Genomic DNA, 23,396 nt, shown 5'->3' with positions numbered 1-23,396 from the left:
CTATTCCTAGTCCTATATGCCAGTCTTCTAGACTGTGAGCCCACTATCGGGTAGGGACTGTCTCTATGTGATGCCAATTTGTACTTCCCAAGCGCTTAGTACAGTGCTCTGCACATAGTAAGCGCTCAATAAATACGATTGATTGATTGATTGATTGATTTACTTGTACATATTCCTTCTATTTATTTTACTTTGTTAATATGTTCTGTTTCGTTGTCTGTCTCCCCCTTCTAGACTGTGAGCCCACTGTTGGGTAGGGACCGTCTCTATATGTTGCCAACTTGGACTTCCTAAGCGCTTAGTACAGTGCTCTGCACACAGTAAGTGCTCAATAAATATGACTGAATGAATGAATTTATTCATTTTACTTGTACATATTTATTCTATTTATTTTATTAATATGTTTTGTTTTGTTCTCTGTCTCCCGCTTCTAGACTGTGAGCCCACTGTTGGGTAGGGACCGTCTCTAGATGTTGCCAACTTGTATTTCCCACAAGCTTAGTCCAGTGCTCTGCATACAGTAAGTGCTCAATAAATATGATTGAATGAATGAATGAATGTACAGATTTATTACTCTATTTATTTTAATTGTACATATTAACTGTTCTATTTATTTTATTTTGTTAATATGTTTTATTTTGTTGTCGGTCTCCCCCTTCTAGACTGTGAGCCCGCTGTTGGGTAGGGACTGTCTCTAGATGTTGCCAACTTGGACTTCCCAAGCGCTTAGTCCAGTGCTCTGCACACAGTAAGCGCTCAACAAATACGACTGAATGAATGCACAGATTTATTACTCTATTTATTTGACTTGTACATATTTACTATTCTATTTATTTTGTTAATATGCTTGGTTTTGTTGTCTGTCTCCCGCTTCTAGACTGTGAGCCCGCTGTTGGGTAGGGACCGTCTCTATACGTTGCCAACTTGGACTTCCCAAGCACTTAGTCCAGTGCTCTGCACACAGTAAGCGCTCAATAAATACGATTGAGTATGATTGAGTATAAATAGGATTGAATGAATGAATTTATTCATTTTACTTGTACACATTTATTCTATTTATTTTATTAATATGTTTTGTTAATAATGATTGATAGGGACTGTGTCCAACCTGATTAGCTTGGATCTACCCCGGGCTTAGAACGGCGCTCAACTCATGGCGGGCGCTCGACAGATACCGTAAAAGCAGACTCAGAACAATCCTAGTCGCCCGATTCGGAGAGAAACTTAACTTACCTCCTTCTTTGGCCGGTCAGACACTAAGCTATCTTCGCCCACTGGGTAGGTGTGGATCAGGACCAATTCACACCTCTGGATCTGCATGAGACTTTTAAAAAAGAAAACAAACTTCATTTAGTGGGACAACCTGATCACCTTGTAAATTCCCCAGTGCTTAGAACGGTGCTTTGCACATAGTAAGCGCTTAATAAATGCCATCATTATTATTATTATTATTTTGAATTTCATCACAAAACTCCCTGACCACCCCTCGGGCAAACTGGATGAATTCCTCTACGGAGATTCATGACGACAATGAAGTCACCCCTTGTGAGTTACAAATTCTAAATATTTAAGGGTTTGCCGACCTGAATCAAGTTTCTAGACAGTCAGAATTTCATCACAAAACTCACTGACCACCCCTCGGGCAAACGAGATGAATTCCTCTACGGAGATTCGTGACGACAACGCACCTTGTGAGTTACAAATTCTAAATATTTAAGGGTTTGCCGACCTGAATCAAGTTTCTAGACAGTCAGAATTTCATAACAAAACTCCCTGACCACCCCTCGGGCAAACTAGATGAATTCCTCTACGGAGATTCGTTACGACAATGCACCTTGTGAGTTACAAATTCTAAATATTTAAGGGTTTGCCGACCTGAATCAAGTTTCTAGAAAGTCAGTCAGTCAGAATTTCACCTCAAAACTCACTGACCACCCCTCGGGCAAACTAGATGAATTCCTCTATGGAGATTCGTGACGACAACGAAGACACCCCTTGTGGGTTACAAATTTTAAATGTTTAAGGGTTTGCCGACCTGAATCAAGTTTCTAGACAGTCAGTCACTCAGAATTTCATCACAAAACTCAATGACCACCCCTTGGGAAAACTAGATGAATTCCTCTACGGAGATTCGTGACGACAATGCAGTCACCCCTTGTGAGTTACAAATTCTAAATGTTTAAGGGTTTGCCGACCTGAATCAAGTTTCTAGACAGTCAGTCAGTATTTCATCACAAAACTCACTGACCACCCCTCGGGCAAACTGGATGAATTCCTCTACGGAGATTCATGACGAAAATGAAGTCACCCCTTGTGAGTTACAAATTCTAAATATTTAAGGGTTTGCCGACCTGAATCAAATTTCTAGTCAGTCAGTCAGTATTTCATCACAAAACTCACTGACCACCCCTCGGGCAAACTAGATGAATTCCTCTATGGAGATTCGCGACGACAACGAAGTCATCCCTTGTGAGTTACAAATTCTAAATGTTTAAGGGTTTGCCCACCTGAATCAAGTTTCTATTCAGTCAGTCAGAATTTCATCACAAAACTCACTTGACCACCCCTCGGGCAAACGAGATGAATTCCTCTACAGAGATTCATGAAGACAACGCATCTCGTGAGTTACAAATTCTAAATATTTAAGGGTTTTCCAACCTGAATCAAATTTCTAGACAGTCAGCCAGTCAGAATTTCATCAAAAAACTCACTGACCACCCCTCGGGCAAACGAGATGAATTCCCCTACGGAGATTCGTGACGACAACGAAGTCGTGCCTTGTGAGTTACAAATTCTAAATGTTTACGGGTTTGCCGACCTGAATCAAGTTTCTAGACAGTCAGTCAGTCAGAATTTCATCACAAAACTCCCTGACCACCCCTCGGGCAAACCAGATGAATTCCTCTGCAGAGATTCGTGACGACAACGTGGTCATCCCTTGTGAGTTACAAATTTTAAATGTTTAAGGGTTTGCCGACCTGAATCAAGTTTCTAGTCAGTCAGAATTTCATCACAAAAAATAACTAACCACTCCTCGGGCAAACGAGATGAATTCCTCTACGGAGATTCGTGATGACAACGCACCTTGTGAGTTACAAATTCTAAATATTTAAGAGTTTGCCGACCTGAATCAAGTTTCTAGTCAGTCAGTCAGTCAGAATTTCATCACAAACCTCACTTGACCACCCCTCAGGCAAACTGGATGAATTCCTCTACGGAGATTCGTGATGACAACGAAGTCATCCCTTGTGAGTTACAAATTCTAAATATTGAAGGGTTTGCCAACCTGAATCAAGTTTCTAGTCAGTCAGTCAGTATTTCATCACAAAACTCACTGACCACCCCTCGAGCAAACGAGATGAATTCCTCTACGGAGATTCGTGACGACAACGCACCTTGTGAGTTACAAATTCTAAATATTTAAGGGTTTGCCGACCTGAATCAAGTTTCTAGACAGTCAGTCAGTCAGAATTTCATCACAAAACTCACTTGACCACCCCTCGGGCAAACTAGATGAATTCCTCTACGGAGATTTGTGACGACAACGCACCTTGTGAGTTACAAATTCTAAATATTTAAGGGTTTTACGGCCTGAATCAAATTTCTAGACAGTCAGTCAGAATTTCATCAGAAAACTCACTTGACCACCCCTTGGGCAAACTGGATGAATTCCTCTACGGAGATTCGTGACGACAACGCAGACATCCCTTGTGGGTTACAAATTTTAAATATTTAAGGGTTTGCCGACCTGAATCAAGTTTCTAGTCAGTCAGTCAGTCAGAATTTCATCACAAAACTCCCTGACCACCCCTTGGGCAAACTAGATGAATTCCTCTACGGAGATTCGTGACGACAACGCACCTTGTGAGTTACAAATTCTAAATATTTAAGGGTTTGCCGACCTGAAGCAAATTTCTAGACAGTCGGTCAGAATTTCAGCACAAAACTCACTTGACCACCCCTCGGGCAAACGAGATGAATTCCTCTACGGAGATTCGTGACGACAACGCACCTTGTGAGTTACAAATTCTAAATATTTAACTGTTTGCCGACCTGAATCAAGTTTCTAGACAGTCAGTCAGTCAGAATTTCATCACAAAACTCCCTGACCACCCCTCGGGCAAACCGGATGAATTCCTCTACGGAGATTCGTGACGACAACACACCTTGTGAGTTACATATTCTAAGTATTTAAGGGTTTGTCAACCTGAATCAAGTTTCTAGACAGTCAGTCAGTCAGAATTTCATCACAAAACTCCCTGACCACCCCTCGGGCAAACAAGATGAATTCCTCTACGGAGATTCGGGACGACAACGAAGTCGTCCCTTGTGAGTTACAAATTCTAAGTGTTTAAGGGTTTGCCGACCTGAATCATTCATTCATTCATTCAATCGTATTTACTGAGCGCTTACTGTATGCAGAGCACTGGATTAAGAGCACTTGGAAGAGTCCGATATAACAATAAACAGACACAGTCCCTGCCCACAGTGAACTTACAGTCTTGAGGGGGAGATGGACATTGATAGAAATTAATAAATGATAGATACGGACGGAAGGGCTGCGAGGCTGGGACGGGGGATGAATAAAGGGAGCAAGTCAGGGCGACGTAGAAGGGAGAGTCTTTTATAATAATAATAATAATAATGGCATTTATTAAGCGCTTACTATGTGCAAAGCACTGTTCTAAGCGCTGGGGAAGTTACAAGGTGATCAGGTTGTCCCACGGGGGGGCTCAGTCTTCATCCCCATTTTACAGATGAGGTAACTGGGGCACAGAGAAGTTAAGTGACTCGCCCAAAGTCACACAACTGACAAGTGCGGAGCCGGGATTTGAACCCATGACCTCAGACTCCAAAGCCCGTGCTCTTTCCACTGAGCCACACTGCTTCTTTTTAGACTGTGAGCCCACTGTTGGGTAGGGACTGTCTCTAGATGTTGCCAACTTGGACTTTCCAAGCGCTTAGTACAGTGCTCTGCACACAGTAAGCGCTCAATAAATACGATTGATTGACTGAGAGGGGGAAGAGAAAAGGGGGGCTTAGTTAGAGACAGGGAGGCAGTAGGTTTGGTTAATGACGTGCATTTAGCTTTAATTCTATTTGTTCTGACGACTTGACACATTTAGCTTTAATTCTATTTGTCCTGACGACTTGACACATTTGGCTTTAATTCTATTTGTTCTGACGACTTGACATATCTAGCTTTAATTCAATTTGTCCTGACGACTTGACACCTGTCCACACGTTTTGTTTTGTCATCCGTCTCCCCCTTCTAGACTGTGAGCCCGTCGTTGGGTGGGGACCGTCTCTATATGTTAACAACTTGGACTTCCCAAGCGCTTAGTGCAGTGCTCTGCACACAGTAAGCGCTCAATAAATACAATTGAATGAATAATGGGCAGGGAACGTGTCTGCTATTTCTGTTCTTTGTACTCTCCCGAGCGACAGATACAGTACTCTGTGCATAGTTAAGCCCTCAGTAAATACCACTGACTGACAGAATCATGGCTCTTGTCTATAAATAGGAAGAATGTCATTCTAATAATAATAATAATAATGGCATTTATAAAGCGCTTACTATGTGCAAAGCACTGTTCTAAGCGCTGGGGTGGATACAAGGTGATCAGGTTGTCCCACATGGGGCTCACAGTCTTAATCCCCATGTGACAGATGAGGTAACTGAGGCACAGAGAAGTGACTAATCAATCAATCGTACTTATTGAGCGCTTACTGTGTGCAGAGCACTGTACTAAGCGCATTCTAGACTGTGAGCCCGCTGTTGGGTAGGGACCGTCTCTATATGTTGCCAACTTGGACTTCCCAGGCGCTCAGTACAGGTAAGCGCTCAATAGATACGATTGAATGAATGAAATGAATGAATTCCCCGGCAGACTGATTTTTAGTGTCGGGGGAAAATGGGAAACGCGCCGAGAAGGATCGTTTCTCAAAAGTCCACCGCAAAGTTTCTCCGGAAGCAGAACGAATGCGTTACGCAGAAGCCCTGGAGTGTTTCTTTGCTTGTTTGTTTTTTTACAGTGGTATGTACAATTCATCAGATATTTGTTACTCACTGACTAGGTAGAGCTGATCTGTCTACAAGACTTTCTCCAAACAATGAAATTCTCCTAATGCCCTGCTATGGGGCAAGGAAGATTCAGATGCTGGTGGTATCAAATATATCTTTCTGCATCAGATATTGAAGAGACATCTATACGACCGTGTTGAAGACACAACTGAGACTGATTTTTAGTGTCGGGAGAAAATGGGAAACGCGCCGAGAAGGATCGTTTCTCAAAAGTCCACCGCAAAGTTTCTCCGGAAGCAGAACGAATGTGTTACGCAGAAGCCCTGGAGTGTTTGTTTGCTTGTTTGTTTTTTTACACTGGTATGTACGATTCACAGGATATTTGTTCCTCACTGACTAGGTAGAGCTGATCTGTCTACAAGACTTTCTCCAAACAATGAAATTCTCCTAATGCCCTGCTATGGGGCAAGGAAGATTCAGATGCTGGTGGTATCAAATATATCTTTCTGCATCAGATATTGAAGAGACATCTATTGAAGAGACATCTATACGACCGTGTTGAAGACACAACTGAGACTTATTTTTAGTGTCGGGAGAAAATGGGAAACACGCCGAGAAGGATCGTTTCTCAAAAGTCCACCGCAAAGTTTCTCCGGAAGCAGAACGAATGCGTTACGCAGAAGCCCTGGAGTGTTTGCTTGCTTGTTTGTGTTTTTACACCGTATGTACGATTCATAGGATATTTGTTACTCACTGACTAGGTCGAGGTTATATGTCTGCAAGACTTTCTCCAAACAATTAAATTCTCCTAATGCCCTGCTATGGGGCAAGGAAAATTCAGATGCTGGTGGTATCAAATCTTTCTTTCTGCATCCGCTATTGAAGAGACATCTATAAGACCGTGTTGAAGACGCAACTGAGACTTATTTTTAGTGTCGGGGGAAAATGGGAAATGTGCCGAGAAGGATCGTTTCTAAAAAGTCCACCGCAAAGTTTCTCCGGAAGCAGAATGAATGCATTACGCAGAAGCCCTGGAGTGTTTGTTTGCTTGTTTGCTTTTTTACACTGGTATGTACGATTCATAAGATACTTGTTACTCACTGACTAGGTAGAGGTGATCTGTCTACAACACTTTCTCCAAACAATGAAATTCTCCAATTCCCTGCTATGGGACAAGGAAGATTCAGATGCTGGTGGTAGCAAATATTTCTTTCTGCATCAGATACTGAAGAGACATCTATAAGATCGTGTTGAAGACACAATTGAGACTTTTTTTTAGTGTCAGGTGAAAATGGGAAACACACCGAGAAGGATCATTTCTCAAAAGTCCACCGCAAAGTTTCTCCGGAAGCAGAACGAATGCGTTACGCAGAAGCCCTGGAGTGTTTGTTTGCTTGTTTGCTTTTTTACACTGGTATGTACGATTCATAAGATACTTGTTACTCACTGACTAGGTAGAGGTGATCTGTCTACAACACTTTCTCCAAACAATGAAATTCTCCAATTCCCTGCTATGGGACAAGGAAGATTCAGATGCTGGTGGTATCAAATATTTCTTTCTGCATCAGCTATTGAAGAGACATCTATAAGACCGTGTTGAAGACACAACTGAGACTTATTTTTAGTGTCGGGGGAAAATGGGAAACGCGCTGAGAAGGATCGTTTCTAAAAAATCCACCGCAAAGTTTCTCCGGAAGCAGAACGAATGCATCACGCAGAAGCCCTGGAGTGTTTCTTGGCTTGTTTGTTTTTTTACACAGGTATGTACGATTCATTGGATATTTGTTACTCACTGACTAAGTAGAGGTTATCTGTCTGCAAGACTTTCTCCAAACAATGAAATTCTCCTAATGCCCTGCTATGGGACAAGGAAGATTCAGATGCTGGTGGTATCAAATATTTCTTTCTGCATCAGCTATTGAAGAGACATCTATACGACCGTGTTGCAGACACAACAGACTTATTTTTAGTGTCGGGGGAAAACGGGAAACGCGCCGAGAAGGATCGTTTCTAAAAAGTCCACCGCAACGTTTCTCCAGAAGCAGAACGAATGCGTTACGCAGAAGCCCTGGAGTATTTGTTTGCTTGTTTGTTTTTTTACACTGGTATGTACGATTCATAGGATATTTGTTAGTCACTGACTAGGTAGAGGTGATCTGTCTACAACACTTTCTCCAAACAATGAAATTCTCCTAACGCCCTGCTATGGGGCAAGGAAGATTCAGATGCTGGTGGTATCAAATATTTCTTTCTGCATCAGCTATTGAAGAGACATCTATAAGACCGTGTTGAAGACGCAACTGAGACTTATTTTTAGTGTCGGGGGAAAATGGGAAATGTGCCGAGAAGGATCGTTTCTAAAAAGTCCACCGCAAAGTTTCTCCGGAAGCAGAACGAATGCATTACGCAGAAGCCCTGGAGTATTTGTTTGCTTGTTTGTTTTTTTACACTGGTATGTACGATTCATAGGATATTTGTTAGTCACTGACTAGGTAGAGGTGATCTGTCTACAACCCTTTCTCCAAACAATGAAATTCTCCTAACGCCCTGCTATGGGACAAGGAAGATTCAGATGCTGGTGGTATCAAATATTTCTTTCTGCATCAGATATTGAAGAGACATCTATACGACCGTGTTGAAGACACAACTGAGACTTATTTTTAGTGTCGGGAGAAAATGGGAAACGGGCCGAGAAGGATCGTTTCTCAAATGTCCACCGCAAAGTTTCTCCGGAAGCAGAACGAATGTGTTACGCAGAAGCCCTGGAGTGTTTGTTTGCTTGTTTGTTTTTTTACACTGGTATGTACGATTCACAGGATATTTGTTCCTCACTGACTAGGTAGAGCTGATCTGTCTACAAGACTTTCTCCAAACAATGAAATTCTCCTAATGCCCTGCTATGGGGCAAGGAAGATTCAGATGCTGGTGGTATCAAATATATCTTTCTGCATCAGATATTGAAGAGACATCTATTGAAGAGACATCTATACGACCGTGTTGAAGACACAACTGAGACTTATTTTTAGTGTCGGGAGAAAATGGGAAACGCGCCGAGAAGGATCGTTTCTCAAAAGTCCACCGCAAAGTTTCTCCGGAAGCAGAACGAATGCGTTACGCAGAAGCCCTGGAGTGTTTGCTTGCTTGTTTGTGTTTTTACACTGTATGTACGATTCATAGGATATTTGTTACTCACTGACTAGGTCGAGGTTATATGTCTGCAAGACTTTCTCCAAACAATTAAATTCTCCTAATGCCCTGCTATGGGGCAAGGAAAATTCAGATGCTGGTGGTATCAAATCTTTCTTTCTGCATCAGCTATTGAAGAGACATCTATAAGACCGTGTTGAAGACGCAACTGAGACTTATTTTTAGTGTCGGGGGAAAATGGGAAATGTGCCGAGAAGGATCGTTTCTAAAAAGTCCACCGCAAAGTTTCTCCGGAAGCAGAATGAATGCATTACGCAGAAGCCCTGGAGTGTTTGTTTGCTTGTTTGCTTTTTTACACTGGTATGTACGATTCATAAGATACTTGTTACTCACTGACTAGGTAGAGGTGATCTGTCTACAACACTTTCTCCAAACAATGAAATTCTCCAATTCCCTGCTATGGGACAAGGAAGATTCAGATGCTGGTGGTAGCAAATATTTCTTTCTGCATCAGATACTGAAGAGACATCTATAAGATCGTGTTGAAGACACAATTGAGACTTTTTTTTAGTGTCAGGTGAAAATGGGAAACACACCGAGAAGGATCGTTTCTCAAAAGTCCACCGCAAAGTTTCTCCGGAAGCAGAACGAATGCGTTACGCAGAAGCCCTGGAGTGTTTGTTTGCTTGTTTGCTTTTTTACACTGGTATGTACGATTCATAAGATACTTGTTACTCACTGACTAGGTAGAGGTGATCTGTCTACAACCCTTTCTCCAAACAATGAAATTCTCCAATTCCCTGCTATGGGACAAGGAAGATTCAGATGCTGGTGGTATCAAATATATCTTTCTGCATCAGATATTGAAGAGACATCTATAAGACCGTGTTGAAGACACAATTGGGACTTATTTTTAGTGTCGGGTGAAACTGGGAAACGGGCCGAGAAGGATCGTTTCTCAAATGTCCACCACAAAGTTTCTCCGGAAGCAGAACGAATGCGTTACGCAGAAGCCCTGGAGTGTTTGTTTGCTTGTTTGTTTTTTTACAGTGGTATGTACAATTCATCGGATATTTGTTACTCACTGACAAGGTAGAGGTGATCTGTCTACAACCCTTTCTCCAAACAATGAAATTCTCCTAACGCCCTGCTATGGGACAAGGAAGATTCAGATGCTGGTGGTATCATATATATCTTTCTGCATCAGATACTGAAGAGACATCTATAAGACCGTGTTGAAGACACAACTGAGACTTATTTTTAGTGTCGGGGGAAAATGGGAAACGCGCTGAGAAGGATCGTTTCTAAAAAATCCACCGCAAAGTTTCTCCGGAAGCAGAACGAATGCATCACGCAGAAGCCCTGGAGTGTTTCTTGGCTTGTTTGTTTTTTTACACAGGTATGTACGATTCATTGGATATTTGTTACTCACTGACTAAGTAGAGGTTATCTGTCTGCAAGACTTTCTCCAAACAATGAAATTCTCCTAATGCCCTGCTATGGGACAAGGAAGATTCAGATGCTGGTGGTATCAAATATTTCTTTCTGCATCAGCTATTGAAGAGACATCTATACGACCGTGTTGCAGACACAACTGAGACTGATTTTTAGTGTCGGGGGAAAATGGGAAATGCGCCGAGAAGGATCGTTTCTAAAAAGTCCACCGCAAAGTTTCTCCGGAAGCAGAACGAATGTGTTACGCAGAAGCCCTGGAGTGTTTGTTTGCTTGTTTGTTTTTTTACAGTGGTATGTACAATTCATCGGATATTTGTTACTCACTGACAAGGTAGAGGTGATCTGTCTACAACCCTTTCTCCAAACAATGAAATTCTCCAATTCCCTGCTATGGGACAAGGAAGATTCAGATGCTGGTGGTATCAAATATATCTTTCTGCATCAGATATTGAAGAGACATCTATAAGACCGTGTTGAAGACACAATTGGGACTTATTTTTAGTGTCGGGTGAAACTGGGAAACGGGCCGAGAAGGATCGTTTCTCAAATGTCCACCGCAAAGTTTCTCCGGAAGCAGAACGAATGCGTTACGCAGAAGCCCTGGAGTGTTTGTTTGCTTGTTTGTTTTTTTACAGTGGTATGTACGATTCATCGGATATTTGTTACTCACTGACAAGGTAGAGGTGATCTGTCTACAACCCTTTCTCCAAACAATGAAATTCTCCTAACGCCCTGCTATGGGACAAGGAAGATTCAAATGCAGGTGGTAGCAAATATTTCTTTCTGCATCAGCTATTGAAGAGACATCTATAAGACCGTGTTGAAGATACAATTGAGACCTTTTTTTAGTGTCGGGTGAAAACGGGAAACGCGCCGAGAAGGATCGTTTCTCAAAAGTCCACCGCAAAGTTTCTCCGGAAGCAGAACGAATGTGTTACGCAGAAGCCCTGGAGTGTTTGTTTGCTTGTTTGTTTTTTTACACTGGTATGTACGATTCATAGGATATTTGTTAGTCACTGACTAGGTAGAGGTGATCTGTCTGCAACACTTTCTCCAAACAATGAAATTCTCCTAATGCCCTGCTATGGGGCAAGGAAGATTCAGATGCTGGTGGTATCAAATATTTCTTTCTGCATCAGATATTGAAGAGACATCTATAAGACCGTGTTGAAGATACAATTGAGACCTTTTTTTAGTGTCGGGTGAAAACGGGAAACGCGCCGAGAAGGATCGTTTCTCAAAAGTCCACCGCAAAGTTTCTCCGGAAGCAGAACGAATGTGTTACGCAGAAGCCCTGGAGTGTTTGTTTGCTTGTTTGTTTTTTTACACTGGTATGTACGATTCATAGGATATTTGTTAGTCACTGACTAGGTAGAGGTGATCTGTCTGCAACACTTTCTCCAAACAATGAAATTCTCCTAATGCCCTGCTATGGGGCAAGGAAGATTCAGATGCTGGTGGTATCAAATATTTCTTTCTGCATCAGCTATTGAAGAGACATCTATAAGACTGTGTTGAAGACACAATTGAGACATTTTTAGTGTCGGGGGAAAACGGGAAACGCGCCGAGAAGGATCGTTTCTAAAAAGTCCACCGCAAAGTTTCTCCGGAAGCGGAACAAACGCGTTACGCAGAAGAAGAAGAAAACACCACCAAAAAAAGAGAGGATGACGGCTCCCCTGCGGAAGGATCTCACTTTTCACGTCTCATTGGGTCGGGTGGACAACACACCCATTTGTACATATTTACCACTCTATTTATTTATTTTATTTATTTTATTAGAGAAGCAGCGTGGCTCAGTGGAAAGAGCCCGGGCTTTGGAGTCAGAGGTCATGGGTTCGAATCCTGGCTCCGCCACGTCTGCTGTGTGACCTTGGGCAAGTCACTTAACTTCTCTGAGCCTCAGTTCCCTCATCTGGAAAATGGGGATTAAGACTGTGAGCCTGACGTGGGACAACCTGGTCACTTTGTATCCCCCAAGCGCTTAGAACAGTGCTTTGCACATAGTAAGCGCTTAACAAATGCCATTATTATTATCATTATTATTATTTATTTATTTATTTTACTTGTCCATATCTATTCTATTTATTTTATTTTGTTAGTATGTTTGGTTTTGTTCTCTGTCTCCCCCTTTTAGACTGTGAGCCCGCTGTTGGGTAGGGACTGTCTCTATATGTTGCCAATTTGTACTTCCCAAGCGCTTAGTCCAGTGCTCTGCACATAGTAAGCGCTCAATAAATATGATTGATGATGATGACAGGCTCCCGTCATTTAATGGAGGATTTTTCCTCTAAAAAAGGACAAGGGCCAGGGAGTTGGCAGGGCTGCTGGCCTCTTGACAGTTTTCGCTATCAGGTCCCCCGTCAGCGGCAAGAGACGCGGCCAAACCGGCAGTCGGCGGCGCTCGGCGCACATTAAGCGCTCAATAAATACCACCCGCGGGGATGAGGAGTGAATGGGAGTATCGTAATTATCACCATTTGTATCTAAGGAAATGGAAACCGGTAAAGGGAAGTCTCTCATTGATGCCACAAAATTTCATAGTGGAGAGGAAAATAAAATCTCCTTGCTCCTGGGCCAGCATTTTCCTCATCATATCTCAAAAAAGGGAGATGCAATAATAATAATAATAATAATAATAATAATAATGGCATTTATTAAGCCCTTACTATGTGCAAAGCGCTGTTCTAAGCGCTGGGGAGGTTACCAGGTGATCAGGTTGTCCCACGGGGGGCTCACAGTCTTCACCCCCATTTTCCAGATGAGGCAACTGAGGCACAGAGGAGTGAAGTGACTTGCCCAACGTCACACAGCTGACACTTGGCGGAGCCGGGATTTGAACCCAGGACCTCTGACTCCAAAGCCCGGGCTCTTTCCACTGAGCCACGCTGCTTCTCTGGAGCGTGTACAGATGTACACTACAAATGTGTGTGTACAAATGCGGGTACAGATGTACACTACAAATGTAGTGAATTTTAGGGAACTGATAGGGCTCATCTTGCCTATTAATCAATCAATCAATCGTATTTATTGAGCGCTTACTGTGTGCAGAGCACTGTACTAAGCGCTTGGGAAGTCCAAGCTGGCAACATATAGAGACAGTCCCTACCCAACAGTGGGCTCACAGTCTGTTACAGAGCCAACCTGACTGTCTAGTGGGATTCCTGTTTATATGTATGTATGTTTGTACATATTTATTACTCTATTTAACTTGTACATATCTATTCTATTTATTTTATTTTGTTAATATGTTTGGTTTTGTTCTCTGTCTCTCCCTTCTAGACTGTGAGCCCACTGTCAGGTAGGGACCGTCTCTAGATGTTGCCAACTTGGACTTCCCAAGCGCTTAGTCCAGTGCCCTGCACACAGTAAGCGCTCAATAAATACGATTGATTGATTTTGTTCTCTGTCTCCCCCTTTTAGACTGTGAGCCCACTGTTGGGTAGGGACCGTCTCTAGATGTTGCCAACTTGGACTTCCCAAGCGCTTAGTCCAGTGCTCTGCACACAGTAAGCGCTCAATAAACACGATTGATTGATTGATTGATTCGCCCTGCCGCCCTTGATCAGGAAACAGATCAGTAGACGTGGTCAGTGCGGAAAAAAATCTGATAGAGGCCGGGCCTGGGATGCTGATTCATTCGTTCATTCATTCGATCGTATTTATTGAGCGCTTACTGTGTGCGGAGCACTGGACTAAGCGCTTGGAAAGTACAATCCGACAACACATAGAGACAATAGAGACTGCTCTCATTCATTCACTCAATCGTATTTATTGAGCGCTTACCGTGTGCGGAGCACTGGACTAAGCGCTTGGAAAGTACAACTCGACAACAGACAGAGACAATAGAGACTGCTCTCATTCATTCATTCATTCAATCGTATTTATTGAGCGCTTACTGTGTGCGGAACATGGACTAAGCGCTTGGAAAGTACAATTCGACAACAGACAGAGACAATAGAGACTGCTCTCATTCATTCAATCGTATTTATTGAGCGCTTACTGTGTGCGGAGCACTGGACTAAGCGCTTGGAAAGTACAATTCGACAACACACAGAGACAATAAAGACTGCTCTCATTCATTCATCATTCAATCGTATTTATTGAGTGCTTACTGTGTGCGGAGCACTGGACTAAGCTTGGAAAGTACAATTCGACAACAGACAGAGACAATAGAGACTGCTCTCATTCATTCATTCATTCAATCGCATTTACTGAGCGCTTACTGTGTGCGGAGCACTGGACTAAGCGCTTGGAAAGTACAATTCGACAACAGATAGAGACAATAGAGACTGCTCTCATTCATTCATTCATTCAATCGTATTTATTGAGCGCTTACCGTGTGCGGAGCACTGGACTAAGCGCTTGGGAAGTACAATTCGACAACAGACAGAGACAATAGAGACTGCTCTCATTCATTCATTCATTCAATCGTATTTATTGAGCGCTTACTGTGTGCGGAGCACTGGACTAAGCGCTTGGAAAGTACAATTCGACAACAGATAGAGACAATAGAGACTGCTCTCATTCATTCATTCATTCAATCGTATTTATTGAGCGCTTACCGTGTGCGGAGCACTGGACTAAGCGCTTGGGAAGTACAATTCGACAACAGAGACAATAGAGACTGCTCTCATTCATTCATTCATTCAATCGTATTTATTGAGCGCTTACTGTGTGCAGAGCACTGGACTAAGCGCTTGGAAAGTACAATTCGACAACAGATAGAGACAATAAAGACTGCTCTCATTCATTCATCATTCAATCGTATTTATTGAGTGCTTACTGTGTGCGGAGCACTGGACTAAGAGCTTGGAAAGTACAATTCGACAACAGACAGAGACAATAGAGACTGCTCTCATTCATTCATTCATTCAATCGTATTTATTGAGCGCTTACTGTGTGCGGAGCACTGGACTAAGCGCTTGGAAAGTACAATTCGACAACAGAGACAACAGAGACTGCTCTCATTCATTCACTCATTCAATCGTATTTATTGAGCGCTTACTGTGTGCGGAGCACTGGACTAAGAGCTTGGAAAGTACAATTCGACAACAGATAGAGACAATAGAGACTGCTCTCATTCATTCATTCATTCAATAGTATTTATTGAGCGCTTACTGTGTGCGGAACATGGACTAAGCGGAACATGGACTAAGCGCTTGGAAGGTACAATTCAACAACACATAGAGACAATAAAGACTGCTCTCATTCATTCATCATTCAATCGTATTTATTGAGTGCTTACTGTGTGCGGAGCACTGGACTAAGCTTGGAAAGTACAATTCGACAACAGACAGAGACAATAGAGACTGCTCTCATTCATTCATTCATTCAATCGCATTTACTGAGCGCTTACTGTGTGCGGAGCACTGGACTAAGCGCTTGGAAAGTACAATTCGACAACAGATAGAGACAATAGAGACTGCTCTCATTCATTCATTCATTCAATCATATTTATTGAGCGCTTACCGTGTGCGGAGCACTGGACTAAGCGCTTGGGAAGTACAATTCGACAACAGACAGAGACAATAGAGACTGCTCTCATTCATTCATTCATTCAATCGTATTTATTGAGCGCTTACTGTGTGCGGAGCACTGGACTAAGCGCTTGGAAAGTACAATTCGACAACAGATAGAGACAATAGAGACTGCTCTCATTCATTCATTCATTCAATCGTATTTATTGAGCGCTTACCGTGTGCGGAGCACTGGACTAAGCGCTTGGGAAGTACAATTCGACAACAGAGACAATAGAGACTGCTCTCATTCATTCATTCATTCAATCGTATTTATTGAGCGCTTACTGTGTGCAGAGCACTGGACTAAGCGCTTGGAAAGTACAATTCGACAACAGATAGAGACAATAAAGACTGCTCTCATTCATTCATCATTCAATCGTATTTATTGAGTGCTTACTGTGTGCGGAGCACTGGACTAAGAGCTTGGAAAGTACAATTCGACAACAGACAGAGACAATAGAGACTGCTCTCATTCATTCATTCATTCAATCGTATTTATTGAGCGCTTACTGTGTGCGGAGCACTGGACTAAGCGCTTGGAAAGTACAATTCGACAACAGAGACAACAGAGACTGCTCTCATTCATTCACTCATTCAATCGTATTTATTGAGCGCTTACTGTGTGCGGAGCACTGGACTAAGAGCTTGGAAAGTACAATTCGACAACAGATAGAGACAATAGAGACTGCTCTCATTCATTCATTCATTCAATAGTATTTATTGAGCGCTTACTGTGTGCGGAACATGGACTAAGCGGAACATGGACTAAGCGCTTGGAAGGTACAATTCAACAACACATAGAGACAATAAAGACTGCTCTCATTCATTCATTCATTCAATCGTATTTATTGAGCGCTTACTGTGTGCGGAGCACTGGACTAAGCGCTTGGAAAGTACAATTCGACAACAGATAGAGACAATAGAGACTGCTCACATTCATTCATTCATTCATTCGTATTTATTGAGCGCTTACTGTGTGCGGAGCACTGGACTAAGTGCTTGGAAAGTATAATTCGACAACAGATAGAGAATAGAGACTGCTCTCATTCATTCATTCATTCAATTGTATTTATTGAGCGCTTTCTGTGTGCGGAGCACTGGACTAAGCGCTTGGGAAGTACAATTCGACAACAGAGACAACAGAGACTGCTCTCATTCATTCACTCATTCAATCGTATTTATTGAGCGCTTACTGTGTGTGGAGCACTGGACTAAGCGCTTGGAAAGTACAACCCGACAACACATAGAGACAATAGAGACTGCTCTCATTCATTCACTCAATCGTATTTATTGAGCGCTTACCGTGTGCGGAGCACTGGACTAAGCGCTTGGAAAGTACAATTCGACAACAGAGACAATAGAGACTGCTCTCATTCATTCATTCATTCAATCGTATTTATTGAGCGCTTACTGCGTGCGGAGCACTGGACTAAGCGCTTGGAAAGTAGAATTCGACAACAGATAGAGACAATAGAGACTGCTCACATTCATTCACTCATTCAATCGTATTTACTGAGTGCTTACTGTGTGCGGAGCACTGGACTAAGAGCTTGGAAAGTACAATTCGACAACAGAGACAATAGAGACTGCTCTCATTCATTCAATCGTATTTATTGAGCGCTTACTGTGTGTGGAGCACTGGACTAAGCGCTTGGAAAGTACAATCCGACAACACATAGAGACAATAGAGACTGCTCTCATTCATTCACTCAATCGTATTTATTGAGCGCTTACCGTGTGCGGAGCACTGGACTAAGCGCTTGGAAAGTACAATTCGACAACAGAGACAATAGAGACTGCTCTCATTCATTCATTCATTCAATCGTATTTATTGAGCGCTTACTGCGTGCGGAGCACTGGACTAAGCGCTTGGAAAGTACAATTCGACAACAGATAGAGACAATAGAGACTGCTCACATTCATTCACTCATTCAATCGTATTTATTGAGCGCTTACTGTGTGCAGAACATGGAGTAAGCGCTTGGAAAGTACAATTCGACAACAGATAGAGACTGCTCTCATTCATTCAATTGTATTTATTGAGCGCTTACTGTGTGCGGAGCACTGGACTAAGAGCTTGGAAAGTACAATTCGACAACAGATAGAGACAATAGAGACTGCTCTCATTCATTCATTCATTCAATAGTATTTATTGAGCGCTTACTGTGTGCGGAACATGGACTAAGCGGAACATGGACTAAGCGCTTGGAAGGTACAATTCAACAACACATAGAGACAATAAAGACTGCTCTCATTCATTCATTCATTCAATCGTATTTATTGAGCGCTTACTGTGTGCGGAGCACTGGACTAAGCGCTTGGAAAGTACAATTCGACAACAGATAGAGGCAATAGAGACTGCTCACATTCATTCATTCATTCATTCGTATTTATTGAGCGCTTACTGTGTGCGGAGCACTGGACTAAGTGCTTGGAAAGTATAATTCGACAACAGATAGAGAATAGAGACTGCTCTCATTCATTCATTCATTCATTCAATTGTATTTATTGAGCGCTTTCTGTGTGCGGAGCACTGGACTAAGCGCTTGGGAAGTACAATTCGACAACAGAGACAAGAGACTGCTCTCATTCATTCATTCATTCATTCAATCGTATTTATTGAGCGCTTCCTGTGTGCATAGCACTGAACTAAGCGTTTGGGAAGTACAAGTCGGCAACATCTAGAGACGGTCCCTAATCAATTGTATTTATTGAATGCTTCCTGTGTGCAGAGCACTATACTAAGCGCTTGGGAAGCACAAGTTGGCAACATATAGAGACAGTCCCTACCCAACAGTGGGCTCACAGTCTAGAAGGGGGAGACAGACAACAAAACCAAACATATTAACAAAATAAAATAAATAGAATAAATATGTACAAACAACAGACGACAATAAATAAACACAAACAACAGACATATGACAAATAAACATGAACAACAGATGACAAATAAACACGAACAGACGACAATACATAAACAAACACGAACAGACAGCCGACAATAAACACAAACAACAGACAAACAAACACAAGCAAGGCAGATGACAATGAATAAACAAACACAAACAACACACATACTACCGTAAACACAAACAACAGACAGCCGACAATAAACACAAACAACAGACAACAAACACAAGCAAGGCAGATGACAATGAATAAACAAACACAAACAAGAGACAGACGACAATAAACAAACACAAGCAACAGCCAGACGACAATAAATAATCACAAACGACAGCCTACAATAAACACAAACAACAGATGGGAATAAATCAACAAGCACAAAGGACAGACGACCATAAACACAAACAACAGACAGATGACAATGAATAAACAAACACAAACAACAGACAGACAACAACAAAGAAACAAACACAAACAGAGAGACGACAATAAACAAACAGAAACAGACAGATGACGGTACATAAACACAAACAACAGACGACAATTAAATAAACAAACAGACAGATGACAATGAATAAACAAACACAAACAACAGACGACAGTGTATAAACAAACACAAACAGAGAGAGGACAATAAATAAACACAAACAACAGAGAGATGACAATAAATAAACAAACACAAACAACAGACAGACCACAACGAATAAACACAAACAGACGACAATAAATAACCACAAACAACAGACAGACCACAATAAACACAAACAACAGACGACAATAAATAACCACAAACAACAGACAGACCACAATAAACACAAACAACAGACATACGGCAATAAATAAACAAGCGCAAGCAACAGACAGATAACAATGAACAAGCACAAGCAACAGACAGACGACAATAAATAAACAAACACAGACAGACGACAATAAATGAACAAACACAAACAACAGACAGGCGACAATGAATGAACACAGACAGACGACAATGAACAAACACTGACAGACGACAATAAACACAAGCCACAGACAATAAACACAAACAGACAGACAGACTACAATAAACACAAACTACAGACGACAATAAATCAACAAACACAAACAGACGACAATAAATAAACACACACAACAGACAGACGACAATAAACAAACACACACAAACAACAGACAGGTGACAATAAATGAGCACAGGCAACAGACAGCCGACAATAAATCAACAAACACAAACAACAGACAGACGCCAATAAATAAACAAACACACACACACACACACACACACACACACACACACGCGTCCCCCCCAGGCTTGCTTTGTGGCGCTCCTACTTACTGATCGGAATTGGCGGCCAACTTGTTGTGTTCGTGGATGGTTTCCTGGACGCAGTCTTCAAGCATTCGGACGTGACTGTCACTGGGAGGCAAAAAGGAGACAGAATGACCATTCGTCCATTTATTCCTTCATTCCGTCGTATTTATTGAGCGCTTCCTGTGTGCAGGGCACTGTACTAAGCGCTGGGGGAGTCCAAGTTGGCAACATATGGAGACGGTCCCTACCCAACAGCGGGCTCACGGGCTAGAAAACACCCCCGTCCCCTCCCTGCTTCCCCGGCCCAAGTCCCTAGCAGACATGAGGGGCCGTGAGGCCTAGCGGGCGGAGCCCACGCCTGCGAGTGGGGAGGACCTGGGTTCGAATCCCGACTCCGCCACTTGTCCGCAGGGTCATTCACTCACTCACTCAATCACATTCATTCATTCAATCGTATTTATTGAGCGCTTCCTGTGTGCAGAGCACTGCACTAAGCGCTTGGGAGGTACAAGTTGGCCACATCTAGAGACGGTCCCTACCCGACAGCGGGCTTTATTGAGCGCTTACTGTGTGCAGAGCACTGGACTAAGCGCTTGGGAAGCAGCGTGGCTCAGTGGAAAAGAGCCCGGGCTTTGGAGTCAGAGGTCATGGGTTCAAATCCCAGCTCTGCCAATTGTCAGCTGGGTGACTCTGGGCAAGTCACTTCACTTCTCTGGGCCTCAGTGACCTCATCTGGAAAATGGGGACGAAGACTGTGAGCCCCACATGGGACAACCTGATCACCTTGTAACCTCCCCGGCGCTTAGAACAGTGCTTTGCACATAGTAAGCGCTTACTTTTTTAGAGAAGCAGCGTGGCTCAGCGGAAAGAGCCCGGGCTTTGGAGTCAGAGGTCATGGGTTCAAATCCCAGCTCTGCCAATTGTCAGCTGTGTGGCCTTGGGCAAGCCACTTCACTTCTCTGGGCCTCAGTGACCTCATCTGTAAAATGGGGATGAAGACTGTGAGCCCCCAGTGGGACAACCTGATCACCTTGTAACCTCCCCAGCGCTTAGAACAGTGCTTTGCACATAGTAAGCGCTTAATAAATGCCATTATTATTATTATTATTATTATAATTACAAGTTGGCAACAGATAGAGACAGTCCCTACCCAACAACGGGCTCACAGTCTAGAAGATCTTGGGCAAGTCACTTCACTTCTCCAAGTCTCAGTTAACTCGTCTGTAAAACAGGGATTAATAATGATGGTGCTTGGTTTTTTGGGGTTTTTTTTTTGATGGCATTTGTTAAGCGCTTACTATGTGCAGAGCACTGTTCTAAGCGCTGGGGGGGGGATACATGGTGATCAAATTGTCCCACATGGGGCTCACAGTCTTCATCCCCATATATATGTTGTCAACTTGTACTTCCCAATAATAATAATAATAATAATAATAATAATAATAATGATGGCATTTATTAAGCGCTTACTATGCGCAGAGCACTGTTCTAAGTGCTGGGGGGACACAAGGTGATCAAGTTGCTTTCCCAAGCGCTTAGTACAGTGCTCTGCACACAGTAAGCGCTCAATAAATACAATTGATGATGATGATGATGATGATCCCCATTTTACAGATGAGGTAACTGAGGCTTGGAGAAGTTAAGTGACTTGCCCAAGGTCACCCAGCAGACATGTGGCAGAGTAGGAATTCGAACCCATGACCTCTGACTCCAAAGCCCGGGCTCTTTCCACTGAGCCATGCTGGATCACTGTTACTGGCCTTGTTATTCTCACTAATTAGATGAATAAATTCATCTAGACTGGGAGCCCGTTGTTGGGTAGGGACCGTCTCTACCTGTTGTCAACCTGAACTTTCCAAGGGCTTACTACAGTGCTCTGCACACAGCAAGCGCTCAATAAATATGATTGAATGAATGAATAGGGACCGTCTCTAGATGTTGCCAACCTGTACTTCCCAAGCGCTTAGTGCAGTGCTCTGCACACAGTAAGTGCTCAATAAATATGATTGAATGAATTAATGAATGGGGATTGTCTCTAGATGTTGCCAATTTGTCCTTTCCAAGCGCTTAGTCCAGTGCTCTGCACACAGGAAGTGCTCAATAAATATGATTGAATGAATGAATGAATAGGGACCATCTCTAGATGTTGCCAACTTGGACTTCCCAAGCGCTTAGTCCAGTGCTCTGCACACAGAAAGTGCTCAATAAATACGATTGAATGAATGAATAGGGACCGTCTCTAGATGTTGCCAAATTGTACTTCCCAAGCGCTTAGTCCAGTGCTCTGCACACAGCAAGTGCTCAATAAATACGATTGAATGAATAGGGACCGTCTCTAGATGTTGCCGACTTGTACTTCCCAAGCGCTTAGTCCAGTGCTCTGCACACAGTCAGCGCTCAATAAATACGATTGAATGAATAGGGACCGTCTCTGGGTGTTGCCAACTTGTACTTCCCAAGCGCTTACCCCAGTGCTCTGCACACAGTAAGCGCTCAATAAATACGATTGAGTGAATGAATGAATAGGGACTGTCTCTAGATGTTGCCAACTTGCATTTCCCAAGCACTTAGTCCAGTGCTCTGCGTGCATTTAAGCACTCAATATGACTGAATGAATGAATAGGGACCGTCTCTATATGTTGTCAACTTGTACTTCCCGAGCGCTTAGTCCGGTGCTCTGCACACAGTAAGTGCTCAATAAATACGAATGAATGAATAGGGACCGCCTCTATATGTTGCCAACTTGTACTTCCCAAGCGCTTAGTCCGCTACTCTGCACACAGTAAGCGCTCCATAAATACGATTGAATGAATGAATGAATAGGGACTGTCTCTATATGTTGCCAACTTGTCCTTCCCAAGCACTTAGTCCAGCGCTCTGCACACAGTAAGCGCTCAATGAATATGACTGAATGAATGAATAGGGACCGTCTCTAGATGTTGCAAACTTGTACTTCCCAAGCGCTTAGTCCAGTGCTCTGCGCGCAGTAAGCGCTCAATAAATACGATTGATTGATTGATTGGGAAGTACTCCA

At 42.8% G+C, this 23,396-nt stretch overlaps 1 protein-coding gene across 4 annotated transcripts in view; it reads right to left on the bottom strand.

Moving 5' to 3' along the window:
* The window catches only part of INTS13 (integrator complex subunit 13), a 96,965-nt gene that overhangs the window by 51,205 nt on the left and 22,364 nt on the right, over nucleotides 1-23,396 (bottom strand). For all 4 annotated transcript variants that reach the window (XM_038741878.1, XM_038741873.1, XM_038741884.1 and 1 more), the window contains exons 6-7: nucleotides 20,387-20,467; nucleotides 1,234-1,324 (exon numbers count right to left, since the gene is read on the bottom strand). In XM_038741878.1, coding sequence (XP_038597806.1) covers nucleotides 1,234-1,324; nucleotides 20,387-20,467 — 172 coding nt within the window. The remainder of the gene's footprint in view (nucleotides 1-1,233; nucleotides 1,325-20,386; nucleotides 20,468-23,396) is intronic.

This window comes from Tachyglossus aculeatus, chromosome 2 (assembly GCF_015852505.1).
Source record: "Tachyglossus aculeatus isolate mTacAcu1 chromosome 2, mTacAcu1.pri, whole genome shotgun sequence".
NCBI classification, from domain to species: domain Eukaryota; kingdom Metazoa; phylum Chordata; class Mammalia; order Monotremata; family Tachyglossidae; genus Tachyglossus; species Tachyglossus aculeatus.
Note: the sequence above shows the minus strand (reverse complement) of the source record. Positions and strands in the feature narration are given on the sequence as shown.